Below are 16,172 nucleotides of genomic sequence, written 5' to 3' on the forward strand. Positions count from 1 at the left end.
TTTGACTATAATAATTTGTTGGCATAGAGCTCTTTGTCAAAATTCCTGATGATTCTTTTTATTTTTGTAATATCTGTTGTTATATCTGTTTGTTGATTTGGGTCTTCTCCCTCTTTTTCTGGTTAGTTGAGCCAATGGTTTTTCAATTTTGCTTATTTTTTCAAAAAACCAGCTCTTCATTTCATCGATCTTTTGTATTTTTTTTTTTTGGTTTAAGTTTTCTTTCTTAATTTTAATTATTTTCTCCTAATTTGTGGTTTTGTTTGCTGTTTATTTTCTAGGCCCTTGAGATGCACTGATAGCTCATTTATTTGGTGACTTTCTAGTTTCTGGATGTAGGCACTAATTGCTTTAAATTTCCATCTTAACTGTGCTTTTGCTGTATCCCGTAAGTTTTGATATTGAATTTGAATTTTTTTTATTTCTCTTTTGGTTTTTTTATAACCCACTGTTCATTCAGGAGCATGTTGTTCAGTCTCCATGTGTTTACATATGTTCTTGAGATTCTTGAGTTGTTGATTTTGAGCTTCAATCCATTGTGATCAGAGAAGGTGTATGGAATCATTTTGATTTTTTTTAATTTTCTGGGACTTACTTTATGGCCTAGTATATGATCTGTACTGGAGAAAGTTCTGCTCACTGCTGAGAAGAATGTGGATTCTGCAACTGTGGGATGAAAAGTTCTGTAGATATCAGATCCATTTGGTCCATAGTGTTGATTACCTCTGTTGTTTCTTTATTGATTTTCTGTTTGATATATTCATTGATGAAAATGGGGTGAAGTCCTCCATTACTGTTTTTATTTGAGTCCATCTCCCTTTAGATCGCTTAAAATTTCTTTTAAATCACCAGGCATATATTATATTATTATAGTCACATATTATATTATTATAGTCACATCTTCCTGTTCTATTGATCCCATAATCACTACATAGTGTTCTTTGTCTCTTCTAACAGTTTTTATGTTAAAGTCTATTTTATCTGATATGAGGATGGCTATACCAGCTCTTTTTTGGTTTCAGTTGGCATGGAATATCTTTTTCCATCCTTTCTCTTTCAGTGTGCATACATCTTTGTTGGTTGTTGCTCCCCCTCTTCATGGAGAAACGACACTAAACCCTGCCTAGGCTTCATATCCGAGTCACGGCACCATTATGTCGCTCCCCCTCTTCGTGGAGGAATGTCACAGGACCCTGCGTTGTTCTTTTGTCTGCTCGGCCCTCCCCAGGTTTGCTGCTGGTTCTTCTCGGGTTGGCTACCGACCCTTCCACCTCCGTGGAAGGGCGGTTCCCCTGCCACTTTCCCCACTTCTGCGGGGGAGCGGCACACCGCCGGCCGGCTCTCTCGGGGGCTGCTCAGGTGTTCCTCTTAGATGTTCCTGGTGCATGTTGTCTCTCTCCTCCTTTATAGTCCTCTTCCACCAATCCCAACTCTGCTACCCACACGCCGAGTACGCTGCTCTCCTCCAATCAGGAGCAGGTCCTGCTGTTTATTGGTTGAACTGGAGGCAGCTGTGTAGAAGCTGTTTCCTCCTCTCCCAGCGCCATATTGTGGGAGAGCAGATGCATAAGTCTTAATTCCAGTAACAGTCTAGTCTGAGTTGCTCCCCACAGCTGGTGAGATGTGTTTCTTGTAGGCAATAAATAGATGGGTCTTATTTTTTAATCCATTTGGTCAGTTTGTGTCTTTTAACTGGAGAGTTGAGTCCATTCCCATTCAAGGTAATTATTGATAAGTAATTACTTGGCCCTGCCATTTTTCCATCAATATTCTTTGTTTAGATTTCTTTGGTGCTTTTACTGGAGGATTTTCTGTCTTCACATTCTTTCATCATGGTGGATTTCTTTCTGTTTCTGTGTGTAGCACATCCTTTAGCATCTTTTTTAAGGCTGGACACATGGTGACAAATTCTTTCAATTTGTTTGTTATGGATGGTCTTCATTTCACATTCATTCATAAATGAGAGCTTTGAGGGTACAGTATTCTGGTTTTTTTCTAAGATTTGTACTATATCTTGCCATTGTCTTCTAGCCTGTAGGGTTTCTGATAAGAAGTGAGCTATGAGTCTAATTGGAGATCCTCTGAAGGTAATCTGGCCTTTCTCTTGTGCATGTTTAAGAATCTTTTCTTTATGCTTTGCTGTGGAAAGTTTGACTACAATGTGTCATGGTGAATATTTTTTCTGGTCAAAAAGTCAGTAACAGGAATTTCATTCAACACTGTCTACAGATGCTCTGGAGTCAGTAAAATTTCTGTCCAAACTTTATACATTACTTTGTACCTATATGAGACTTAAAAATTTTAATAGAAAAATTGCTTTAAAAGATAAATATATGTTGCTGTAAACAAGGTTGATATCCATCATAGCTTTTACATACTATGCATTTTCATGAAGTTTTTGGCATATATACACTTTTGTATGTATATAAAGTTGCACTCTGTGGAGACAGTCAGAAAGGAGAGTAGAAGTAAAATAATCAACCATCAAAGAAACATCCTAATCCTTCACATTTTCCTAGAAGAAGTCAGGGAATATTAGAAACATTTGTGACAATGGTGAAACAGATAGTTTTGTCCTTGACTGTGAATTTATTTCCAAATCAAGGTAACAATCTCTGTATGCCTCTTGGTCAGATCAGAATTTTCTATACAAACCCTGGGCTGTGGCTTATTAAAAATTTAAACTTGCCCCTGTAAATCTTACGGGAAACTGAATTGAGATAGCCAGAGATTTCTAGCCAGCTAATCATTATTTCTTGATCTGTGGACGTTCATGTACAAAGCTCCAAGCTGATTTGCATTTTGTACTAGTTACAGGAAGAGATCTGCCAGGAAGTTTTGAAATTCGAAGACAGAAAAGACCCTTTCTTAGTTAAGTTGTAGCTCCAGACCTACAGATTAGCCCAGCAAGCCCCTCCAAATCTTTTGCAATGAGTATTTTGAAATACATGGCTCATTTAGTACTGGCTTCCAGGCAGTTCAGTGAAAGGCTTTGGCTAGAGAATTGCAAAAGTTTATGATTTCTTACCAAGGAATGAAATGTGACGCAGTAGAGCAAAATGCTGACATTCATTACCAGATGTTAATGTAAAAATCGGTAAATTATGACCCCCACATGGTTATCTGACCCCTAACCTGCAAAATCTCATCACAGAATCTGTAAGTTATAATTGTTTCTGGATTCTTCCACTGTTAAACTTTGTGTTTTTTAAAATTATGAGTCATTATTAGATCATATCAATTTTGAGGAATTTGTGTATACAGTAAGAGTAATGCAATTTCTTAACACAAAATCAAAAATATAGTCTGACTTGTTAGATCTCCTAATGATATTTTTTAAATATCTGCCAACATGTTTATTTCTGTGTCTGCACTGCATAATTATCTAGCTTTATGAAATGCTAAAGGCAAGGAGTAAGAGAAATTTTGTGTATTTGCACTGAGACAGAAAGAGAACACATGAAACATATTTCAAAACAGGTTTACATTTGCTTGCACTTCTTCCCTAACTACGCACACTTCAGGAGCCAAATGAATGTTTCAGAGGGAAGACAGACTGTAGAGAAAGTCCACATCTATTAGGAGAGGTAGGCATCCAATGAGGAGTTGTGTAAGAAGCTCTGGATTTGGTGTCAGATCTCAGTTCTGTATCTTATGCTTTCTGTGTGACGCTGGGCAAAGCATTTAACCTCTCAATGCTTCCATTTTCTCTTCATAACAGTGGGTTTAACATGGAGTTCTGACTACCCCACAGGGCTGTTTTTAGAGGAAAAAAATACAGTCTGGGGATGGGTATTTGTTCTAGTGATTAACATGATATCGTATCATGGTGCCTGGGTTTGAGTCTCACCTCTATTTATGATTCCAGCTTCCTGCCAATGTGCACCCTGGGAGCCAAAAACTGATGGCTCAAATAGTTGAGTCTGTACCTCCCACACAGGAGACCAAGACAGAGTTCCAGGCTTTCAGCTTTGGCCTGACCCAGCCTCAGCTGTTGCAAGCATTTAGGGAGTGAACCAGTGAGTGGTAGATCTCTCTCCATCATCCTACCTACCTACCTCCCTACCTACCTATCAACATCTCTATCATCTCTATCACTGTCTTCCATTCAAATAAAAAAAAAAGTTGCATAAGAGAGAGAGAGGGACTGCAAAATGCCAGATAACTATGAAGAAAACTACTCAAGCTTTATTATTGCAAGTTGAATCCTGGGGGAACTGAGGCCCAAAGAAACTTCTCTAAACCTAGGGACAAGTTAGGACTAAATGGCCCTCTTCTTAACAGGGCGTGAGCATCTTGCCTTTATATCTCCATATTTGTGATATTTAAAGTGGTGCAGAGGCAAGGAAAGTGTAGAAATATCTTGATAAATTCTTAGCAAGAAACTGGGTATAGTTCTTTGGCCCAGGCAAAGCCCGATCACAAGCCTGACACCTTTGTGATAAACTAAGAGACAGCCAGAGAGGGCAGTATTCCAGGGGTTGTTTTAGAGAAATAAGAATCAGTGCTAGAGCCAGGCTTTGACCACAAGAAAGCATCCAGTTCAATCTCTCCTCTCTCTCCTAACTCCCTCACACACACCTCTACCCCATCCCTACAACAATAACAACAGCTCACAGAATGGGCACAAGAGAAAAGTTCACTGAGACCATCTTATCCAATTCCTGCATTGATGGATGAGATTTTAAGGTCCAGAGACATTGGCTGAAATGGCCCAGCTCATACAAATCAGTAGCAATAGGGTGATGAGAAGCCAGAGATCCTATCCCTCTTCCAGTAAGACTTTGATTTCACACAGAATGTAAGGAAGGTTCTGTTATTTGAATCTCAAATGCAGTCACATCACCTCAAGAAATGTGTAATAGGCAACTCTTTTGTACCTTGCTATTCCTTCCTTCTCACCTTCTCTCTCTCGCTTTCTTCAGACCTCTGTCTCTCCCCCATAGAGACGTACACCTGGAGGCAGATGATTTGTGATTACCTACAATACCTCAAAATGAAGATTAAGACATGAAAAATACAAGTTTCCAACTTAAGTCTGGGATCTAGAAAAAAATATTTTTCTAAATCTGATAACTTTTAGGTAAAATTTAAATTTTATTACCTCCTGGTCCCACTGCCACCAGCCACTCTTCAAACTTTTCATCTTCGGTTCAAAACAATCTCTTGCACTTGTAATTGAATGATCTTGCACTGGGTGATCTCATAGTTAGCTGATAACATGTTTCCCAATAATCATGTACACTATTTGTTTATAAAGAGCCTTATTTAATTTTAATCAAATTTATTATGTTCACTTTGGCAGCACATATACTAAAATTTTAATTGAATTTATAAAATTCAACAATTTCTAATCTTTCCCGACCCTTACACATGTATCCAATTTGTTCATTTTATACTTGACTCCAAAGCTAATAATATTACATATATATTTCTTAGACATACAAAAGAGAGGAGAAAAAAATGCAATGCACTAATGTAACAAAAATTCCCCCCGGTGAATTCCCAATAAAGAAGAGGCAAAACATCAGACATCAGTAGTAGAAAACATTTACTAACAGCTCAAATTTTTTAAAACGTCACAAAAAGTGAGCAAACACAGTGAAACTAGTGACATGGAAAATTAACATCTGGGTAAGTCTAGGCAGGTAGGCATGTATGGAAAATGGGGAAATCATTTTTTAAAATATTTCTTTATTTATTTATTTGAAAGGTAGAGTTACAGAGATGCAGAGGTAGCGAGAGAATGAGGTCTTCCACCTGCTGGTTCATTCCCCAGTTGACCGCAACAGCTTGAGCTGTGCTGATCCAAAGCCAGGAGCCAAGAGCTTCTTCCCAGTCACCCATGCAGGTGCAGGGGCCCAAGGACTTGGGCCATTTTCTATTGTTTTCCCAAGCCACAGCAGAGAGCTGGATGGGAAAAGGAGCAGCCAGATCTCGAACCGTGCCCATATGGGGTGCTGGCACTGCAGCCAGCAGCAGCTTTACCAACTACACCACAGTGCCAGTTCCATGGGAAAATCTTTATAAGAATTTCTTATGGTTGAAGCACTATATTAGGTTCTTGTATACATGTTATATCATTTGATTGCATTCAAAAAATCCAAGACTTAGAGGTTAAGACAAAAAAAAAAAAAGATTGTGACTTATTAGTATCACACTAGGCCATTACTTATCAAAGGTTCCCTGACTATCCTGGGAAATGTAACTTCGAGTAATAATTCAATAGGGATCAGATTAACAACTTTGTCAAGTTAAGAGTTGATTTGTGGAAAACTGATAAAGTATGATGACTGACTTTGCTTCCTGAAAGAGAAATATACCTCTACAGTTATACTTTTATTTCCCTATAGGACACTACCAGTTTTATAACTGACTTAGCAATCTCATTTCATTAAGGCCTTTGCCATTGATCACTTAAATTCTCATTCTTCATATTCTCTTCAAAGGACTCTGTTATTCTGATGCTGGGTTGATTAGAATTTAACTTATTTATTTATAGGAAAACTATATTTTCAATGTTTGGAGAATCTGTGCTTTGATAAACACCGAACAACCACAGGAGGTAGTTAATACATCCTCATTTTATAGAGGAAGAAACAGAGTCTCAGAGAAGGCACAATATCTGTGCAAGTATATAGAGGTAACATGTAACAGAGCTGGGATTTAAACCCAGATCTTCCTGGATCTTTTTACAGCAAATACCCTGCTGACTCACTTGTGAACTGAACATTTGGGCTGGCACATCTCAAAAAACAAACCTCCTCTACGAAGTTCTACACATTTAAATTATATACAAGACAACTGTGTATCAAAAGTAGCTAAATCTGAAAGACCAATCCCTGCATATTTAAATAGTTATCAAAGAGATAGTTTATTAATTTACTTGATTTCAATTCTGAAGCTTTTAAAATTAGAAATGTGAAAAGTATTTTCCCAATGAATATATGAAACACTACCATTAAAGTGTGAAATTCCACTGGTTGGCTGATTCCATTAATGGTTCTGGGTGATACTTAGCAAATTACTATTGAGTTTGCTATGTAAGTCATTGTAAAGTATTAAGAATATTTACTAGAGAAATTCTCTTTGACATTTCATGAATATATCTCTACATGTCACTCTGAGAATTTCTTGAATAAATGACCAATTACCAGCCTAGCTCCCTGTATAGATGTATAGTCTTCTTTGTCTCTAGTAAAAAAAAATAATAAATTAAAACAAAGAATACCAACATACTTTTCTTCAGGCATGAAAGTGATCTTTGTCCTGAGTAGCTATCAGGACTACAATGACATGCCATTTAGTTCAAAAGCACCATAGTATACACTTCAGATCTTGACAGTCTGTCTTGGGAAAGGCTTCTCTCACATAAACATGTACATCTGTTGACAAGCATGCTTTTCAGTTCAGATATGTGAGTATGCCTTTGGAATGCACCCTTTTTCCATCTGAGAGTCCATTCAGTGTTTATGTGGATTTATGAGTTTTTCTCCATAAATAAGATTCTCAAGTTCAGGTAAATTGGTATCAAGGTTGAATAAAAAAAAAAAATGCGCTTGTACTGTGAGGGTTTTGTCCACCAAATCACACATTAGCAGAGATCACCTGGCCTGGCTTCCTGGAAATCACAGGGCTATTTGGCAAGCATTGGCCACTGTCTGCCACAGATTTAAATGAAGCAATCTGCCTCGCCACTCGCCTCTGATCCCAAACTCTGGGCCAGCTGAATTGAAGCTCCAGCTGAAGGGAAGAGATAATTTCATGATTCAAATTCATCCTGACTCACAGTTGCACTGTTCTGTCCTGGCCTAAGCTACTCACTGTGTCTGTGGTTTTCTTACATAAATCTTCAATTCTGCTAGTGCTATTATACAGTGTCTTTTCCAACCCTGTTGGTGGGGGTGGACTTTGCACTCGCATATTTTTTCCAGATGTGATAAGCTTTCCATAGCCCTCTTGGTGAGCAAAAGCATAGCCAGATCTTCTTGAGCTTGACCTGCGGGTGTGTGATCTTTGGCTCCTCCTGGGCCTTGCCTTCTTTTCAGTCCTCTGCTGCTGGCGAATCTAAAAAGAACAGACACAGGTGAGATGAAGCATCCAAATGATGGACTACAGGCAGCGAGCCACTTTGTGTGTTTTTGTTAACCAACAACGCTTTCATTTTACAAACATTCACCTTTACTACAAAAGAAGTCTTAAAACTAAAACCAAGAAAATTTCCACCTAAAAGTTCATACTCATCAGTTTTTATTCCTATTGAAAGACTGAAGAGGCTGGCACTGTGGCATAGTAGTTTAAGCATCTGCCTGCGCTACTGGCATCCCGTATGAGTGCCAGTTCGAGTCCCGGCTGTTCCACTTCTGATCCAGCTCCCTACTAATGTGCCTAGGAAAGCAGTTGGAAGATGGTCCAAGTGCTTGGACCTCTGAACCTGTGTGGGAGATCCAGAAGAACTTCCTGGCTCCATATCAGCCCAGCTCATGGAAGACCTCTCTCTCTGTCGCTCCCTCTCTCTGTAACTCTGCCTCTTAAGTAAATAAATCAGTCGTTAGAGAGAGAGAGACTGACTAGTAGGTGAACAATAAATAGGCCAATTTTATCATCACCTCATCTCAGACAGCTTGATGGTAGAGGATCATAGTTGTGTTGCAGAAAGGTTTCCTAACTCATCATAACATTTTTTAGTCCCACTCTTCCTCCTTGCCAGGCCCCCACACCTTTCTGGATCCCTGGCCAACAGTAACTAGACTAGGAGAAAATTTAGAAAATGAGAGTCCAAAAGTGTTAAACTCTTGGGGTAGATAAAAATAGCATGAGTCTTTGAGGGTTTTGATTGTTGTTTATTTGCTTGTTACATAGCCTTTTGAAGGACTCAATGTCATTTGGGTGGATTCTGTTATTTCTAGGTCAGGTTGAGGAGAAAAAGACCTGAGGTTTGGTATAAGCAACTGTATTCTGTGATTTGGAAATTACTCAGATTCTGACATTTGTGTTAGGAGAGAACCTCTAAGCAGAAATTAGAGTCAGACTTAGGATAGGAAAAATGAGCCCATCTTCCTTACTTCAGTTCCTGGGTATATATTAAGATGAGCTCAGGAAGGGGTGGTTCCAAGATGGCAGACTAAGGAGGGAGCTTACTGATAGTCCAGGAGAAGATAGTTTAATAAAAGTGGAGATAGTGTAGTCTCAGGGAAGAGTTAGGGAAAAAACAGCAGAGGAAACTCTTCTGTAATTACAGGGACATGGTATACCTACGTGGAGGGCTTGGAACTCTAGCTGCTGAGAGCTTCCACACCAGTGCTGGAAAGTGAGGTGAGATGAGACGGCAATGGCCTGAGACACTGGCAGAATAGCTGCAGGAAGAGCCTAGAGGGAATGAGGCTTGAAACCACGTGGGGGAAAGTACACCAGCCTAACTAGAAGAGAGAAAAAATAAAAGGGGTGGTATGGACACAATTCTCTCTCTCCACTCACCTTACATAGGCATATGAGCCAATAGAGCAGGCACCATTTTGGACATAGGTAACAGCTGTGCCAGCTCGGGGCTGCACCCAGCAATTAGCTGAGCAGAGAAACCTGACTCTGGTGGGGAATAGTAACAGGTGGCTGAAACCTAGTGAATGTGTGAAGCTTCTGAACCGGGACTGCGAAAAAAAATAAACTGAGGGTATATGGGAGAACTCACAGAGCGGCTGAGACTTGAATAGTCTCGGTGGGAGACATCACAAGCTAAGGCAGCCCTGGGAACCCAGTGAGAGACATTGCAGGGGAATCTGAGCTTACATGGAGGACTGCACAGACACTTTGTATGGTCCTTGGGACAGAGCAGACTAATATTATACCCACTGAGGCTAGCGCTCAGGCACTAAACACCACTGAGAAGAAGAGCTCAGCTGAGCAGAATTACTTCCCTTCTAATTAAAACAAAGAGGGGCCGGCGCCGTGCACACTGGGGTGGGGGGCACAGGATTCTGTCCTGGTTGCCCCTCTTCCAGGCCAGCTCTCTGCTGTGGCCCGGGAGTGCAGTGGAGGATGGTCCAAGTGCTTGGGCCCTGCACCCCATGGAGACCAGGAGAAGCACCTGGCTCCTGCCTTCAGATCAGCGGGATGCGGCGGCCATTCGAGGGTGAACCAATGGCAAAGGAAGACCTTTCTCTCTGTCTCTCACTGTCCACTCTGCCTGTCCAAAAAAAAAAAAAAAAAAAAAAGAGAGAGAGAGAGAGAGAAAATTTACTATGCCAAACCTGGTGTCACTTTAGGCACACCCTTAACTCTGAAGAAGTGAACAGAGCTCTCTGGCCACACCCACCACAAGCCTCTAGAGATTCACTGAAAGCAGACAGTCCACTTACCTAGAGTCATATTACAATGAGAAAAGCCAACACAGTGGGAAAAAATGCCAAACAACAAATACAACAGAGTTACAAATGTGCCAGGGGATTCCAATTCAATCCCATCAGGGTGGCAGATACCAATGCCATCTCACTAGTCCAAGTGCTCAATTTCTGTTCACAATTGATAACACTGATAGGTCTAAGAGTCAAAGGGATCACACAAACAAGACTAGTGTCTGCTAATACTAACTGATAGAATAAAAAAGAGAGAGAATGATCCAACATGGGAAGCGGGATACACAGCAGACTCATAGAATGGCAGATGTCCTAAACAGCACTCTGGCCTCAGAATCAACCCTTAAGACATTCAGATCTGGCTAAAAAGCCCATGAGAGTTTCTCAGGCATGGAAAGCCAAGACACTGTGGCAAAAAAAAAAAAAAAAAGAAAGATCTCTGCAAGTGAGATCCCAGTGGAAAGAACAGGCCATCAAAGAAGGAGGTACATTTCTCTGAAGGGAGGAGAGAACTTCCACTTTGACTATGACCTTGTCTGAATAAGATCAAAGTTGGCGAACACAAAAGGTTTCCATAGCCTTGGCAACTCATGACTAGAGCCTAGGGAGATTACAGACACCATAAACAAGAGTGTCAAATTGTTTACTCAACAACATGAGTCACTGTGTAATAACTCCACATGTAGGATCTCTGTCCTTAATGTGTTGTCCACTGTGAATTAATGCTATAACTAGTACTCAAACAGTATTTTATACTTTATGTTCTGTGTGGGTGCAAACTGATGAAATATTTACTTAATATATACTAATCGATCTCTATATAAAGATAATTGAAAATGAATCTTGATGTGAATGGAATGGGAGCGGGAGTGGGAGATGGGAGGGGTGCGAGTGGGAGGGAAATTATGGGGGGGGGGGCATTGTAATCCATAAACTGTACTTTGGAAATTTATATTTACTAAATAAAAGTTAAAAAAAAAACTGAGGAAACAAAAGTAAGGAAGACAACATGACATTCCCAAAAGAACATGACCCTTCAATACAAGATTATGAAGACAAGATAGAAGAAATGAAAGAAATGAAACTCAAAAAAATTGATAAGAATATTTAGTAGTAATGAAAAACAAACACATGAACTACTGAAATCCATGCAGGACATGAATGAAAATGAAATCTTAAGGAGGAATCAAAATGAAATGAGGAATTCAATAGAACATGAAATTGAGATAGTGAAGAGAAATCAAAATGAAATGAAAAATTCAATAGAACAAACAAAAAATGCAGTTAAGAGCCTTAAAAACAGAATCAGTGAAGGAGAAGAGAGAATATTGGACTTAGAAGACAGAGCACAGGAAAGTATACAGTCAAACCAGAGAAGAAGAGGAAATCAGAAATCTAAAAAATACTGTTGGGATTCTACAGGATACTATTGAAAAACCCAACATTCAGGTTCTAGGAATTTCCTGAAGGCAGGGAGAGAGAAAGGATTATATGGCCTTTTTAGTGAGATACTAGCAGAAAAATTCCCAGGTTTGGAGAAAGAAAGAGACATCTAAGTACAGGAAGCACACAGAACTCCCAATAAACATGACGAGAAAAGATTCTCACCATGACATATTGTAATCAAACTCACCACATTGAAACATGAAGACAAGATTCTAAAATGTGCAAGAGAGAAACATCAGATCACTCTCAGAGGATCTCCAATTAGACTCACAGCAGACTTCTCTTCAGAAACCCTGCAGGCTAGGAGGGAATTGCAAGATAAAGCCCAAGTACTAAGAGAAAAAAACTGCAATCCCAGATAATTACACCCTGCAAAGCTCTCATTTGTGAATAAAGGTGAAATAAAGATCTTTCATAGCAAACAGAAATTGAAAGAACTTGTCACCACTCGTCCAGCCCTGTAAAAGATGCTTAAAGATGTGTTACACACAGAAACACAGCCATCAATATGAAAGAAGGTAAAGGAAGAAAATCTCCCAGTAAAAGATCACAGAAAGTTCAAAGCATATATTAGAAATACCTTTGGGAAAATGGCAAGGCAAAGTCACTACTTATCATAGTCACACTGAACGTAAATGACCTCAACTCTCCAGTTAAAAGACACAGACTGGCTGAATGGATTGAAAAACAAAACCCATCTATTTGCTGCTTACAAGAAACACATCTTTCCAATGAAGGTACATGCAGACTGAAAGTGAAAGTTTGGAAAATGATATTCCATGCCAACAGAAACCAAAAAAGAGCTGGTGTAGCCATCTTAATATCAGACAAAATTAACTTTAACACAAAAACTGTTAAGAGAGACAAAGAAGGGCAAAATATAATGATTAGGGAATCAATTCAAAAGGAAGTTGTAACTATTATAAATGTATATGCACCTAACTAAAGGGAACCATCTATTTAAAAGATATGTTAAGGGACTTAAAGGGAGTCTTAGACTACAATACAGTAGTATTGGGGTACTTCAATGCTCCACTTTCAGCAATGCACAGATCAGCCAGACAGAAGATCAACAAGGAAACAACAGATTTAATTGACACTATAGACCAAATAGATCTAACAGATATCTACAGATCTTTTCATCCTACACTTAAAGAATACACATTCTTCTCAGCAGTGCATGGAACTTCCTCTAGGATTAACCACATACTAGGCCATAAAACAAGTCTCAGCAAATTCAAAAGAATTAGAATCATACCATGCATCCTCTCAGACCACAATGGAATGAAGCTGGAAATTGGCAACTCAGAAATCCCTAGAGCATATGCAAACACATGGAGACTAAACAATATGCTCCTGAATGAACAATGGGTAATAGAAGAAATCAAAAGAAAAAAACTTCCTGGGAGCAAAGGAAGATAACAATACAACATATCAAAACTTATGGGATACAACAAAAGCAGTGTTAACAGGAGAGAGAAGACCCAAATCAATAAAATCAGAGATTGAAAAAAAAAAAGAATGTAACAACAGACACCACAGAAATAGAGAGTCATCAGAAATTACTACAAAGAGTTGTATGCCAACAAACTGGGAACTCTGTCAGAAATGGATAGATTCCTGGACACATACAACCTACCTAAATTGAACCATTAACACACAGAAAACCTAAACAGACCCATAACTGAGTCAGAAATTGAAGCAGTAATAAAGCCCTTCCCAAAAAAAGGAAAACCCAGGACCAGATGGATTCACTGCTGAATTCTACCATTTAAAGAACTAACTCCAATTCTTCTCAAACTATTCAGAACAATCAAAAAAGAGGGAATCCTCCCAATTTCTTTCTATGAAGCCAGCACCACCTTAATTCCTAAACCTGAAAAAGATGTAGCAGAGAAAGAGAATTACAGAACAATTTCCCTAATGAACATAGATGCAAAAATCCTTAATAAAATTCTAGCCAGTAGAATGCAACAACACATCAGAAAGATCACCCACCCAGACCAGGTGGGATTTATCCCTGGTATGCAGAGATGGTTCAACGTTCCCAAATCAATCAATGTGATACACCACATTAACAAACTGCAGAAGAAAAACCATATGATTATATAAATAGATGCTGAGAAAGCATTCGATAAAATACAACACCCTTTCATGATGAAAACTCTAAGCAAATTAGGTATAGAAGGAACATTCCTCAATACAACCCAAGCAATTTATGAAAAACTCATGGCCAACATCCTATTGAATGGGGAAAAGTTTGAAGCATTTCCCCGGAGATCTGGTATCAGACAGGGATGCCCACTCTTACCACTGCTATTCAATATAGTTCTGGAAGTTTTAGCCAGAGCCATTAGGCAAGAAAAATAAATTAAAGGGATAACAAATTGGGAAGGAGGAAGTCAAACTAACCCTCTTTGCAGACGATATAATTCTTTATTTAAGGGATCAAAGTACTCTACCAAGAGAATATTGGAACTCACAGAATAATTTGGCAAAGTAGCAGGATATAAAATCAATGCACAAAAATCAACAGCCTTTGCATACACAGGCAATGTCATGGCTGAGAAAAAACTGCTAAGATCAATTCCATTCAAAATAGCTACAAAAACAATCAAATACCTTGGAATCAACTTAACCAAGGACGTTGAAGATCTCTACTATGTGAATTACAAAACCATGAAGAAAGTAATAGAAGAGGACAAATGGAAAAATCTTCCATGCTCATGGATTGGAAGAATCAATATCATCAAAATGTCCATTCTCCAAAAAGCAATTTATATATTCAATGCAATACCAATCAAAATACCAAAGACATTCTTCTGAGATCTGGAAAAAATGATATTGATATTCACATGGAGGCACAGGAGACCTCAGACATAGCGATACTGTACACAAAAACAAAGCCAGAGGCATCACAATACCAGATTTCAAGACTCGCTACAGGGCAGTTATAATCAAAACAGTATAGTACTGTTACAGAAACAGATGGATAGACCAATGGAACAGAATAGAAGCACCAGAAATCAACCCAAACATCTACAGCCAACTTATATTTGATCAAGGATCTAAAACCATTTCTAAAGCAAGGACAGTCTCTTCAACAAATGGTGCTGGGAAAACTGGATTTCCACATGCAAAAGCATAAAGCAAGACCCCTACCTTACACTTTTTACACAAAAATCCACTCAACATGGAATAAAGATCTAAACCTATGACCCAACATTATCAAATTATTAGAGAACATTGGAGAAACCCTTCAAGATATTGGCACAGGCAAAGATTTCTTGGAAAAGACCCCAGAGGCACAGGCAGTCAAAGCCAGAATTAACAATTGGGATTACATCAAATTGAGAAGTTTCTGTACTGCAAAAGAAACAGTAAAGTGAGTAGGAAACTGACAGAATGGGAAAAAATTTTTCAAATTATGCAACCAATAAAGGATTAATAACCAGGATCTACAAAGAGATCAAGAAACTCTACCACAACAAAACAAACAACCCACTTAAGAGATGGTCCAAGGAACTAAATAGACATTTTTCAAAAGTGGAAATCCAAATGGCCAACAGACACATGAAAAAATGTTCAAGATCACTATCCATCAGGGAAATGCAAATCAAAACCACAATGAGGTTTCACCTCACCCCGGTTAGAATGGCTTACATACAGAAATCAGCTAACAACAGATACTGGCGAGGATGTGGGGAAAAGTCACACTAATCCACTGTTGGTGGGTATGTAAATTGGTAAAGCCACTATGGAAGACAGTTTCCTCAGAAACCTGAATATAGCCCTAACACACGACCCACCCATTCCACTCCTTGGAATTTACCCAAAGGAAATTAAATCAGCAAATAAAGAGCTGTCTGCACCTCAATGTTTATTGCAGCTCAATTTACAATAGCTATGATATGGAATCAACCTGAATTCCCATCAACAGAAGACTGGATAAAAAAATTATGAGGGGACAGTGCCATGTCTCACTAAGTTAATCCTCCGCCTGCGGCACCAGATTCCCATAAGGGCACTGTGTTCTAGTCCCCGCTGCTCCTCTTCCAGTCCAGCTCTCTGCTGTGGCCCAGGAAGGCAGTGGAGGATGGCCCAAGTGCTTGCTCTGCAAACCCATGGAAGACCAGGAAGAAGCACCTGGCTCCTGTCTTTGGATCAGCGCAGCATCGGCCGTGGCAGCAATTTGGAGAGTACACCAATGGAAGGAAGACCTTTCTCTCTGCCTCTCTCTCTCACTGTCTATAACTACTTGTCAAATAAAAAAAGAAATTATGGGATAATGTACTCTATAGAATACTATACAGCAGTAAGAAAAAGAAAATTAAATCCAGTCATTTGCAGCAAAATGAAGGAATCTGGAAAACA

The 16,172-nt window shown here is 39.1% G+C and overlaps 1 protein-coding gene across 5 annotated transcripts in view; it reads right to left on the reverse strand.

The window, feature by feature from the left end:
• Positions 1-5,247: 5,247 nt before the first annotated feature.
• Positions 5,248-16,172, reverse strand: part of ATP8B4 (ATPase phospholipid transporting 8B4 (putative)) — a 259,760-nt gene continuing 248,835 nt past the window's right edge. For all 5 annotated transcript variants that reach the window (XM_051822381.3, XM_051822379.3, XM_051822380.3 and 2 more), the window contains one exon: positions 5,248-8,067. In XM_051822381.3, the coding sequence (XP_051678341.3) occupies positions 7,786-8,067 (282 nt within the window). In that variant the 3' untranslated portion in view covers positions 5,248-7,785. The remainder of the gene's footprint in view (positions 8,068-16,172) is intronic.

This window comes from Oryctolagus cuniculus, chromosome 12 (genome assembly GCF_051225735.1).
Source record: "Oryctolagus cuniculus isolate XC-2025 breed Fujian yellow rabbit chromosome 12, ASM5122573v1, whole genome shotgun sequence".
NCBI classification, from domain to species: Eukaryota; Metazoa; Chordata; class Mammalia; order Lagomorpha; family Leporidae; genus Oryctolagus; species Oryctolagus cuniculus.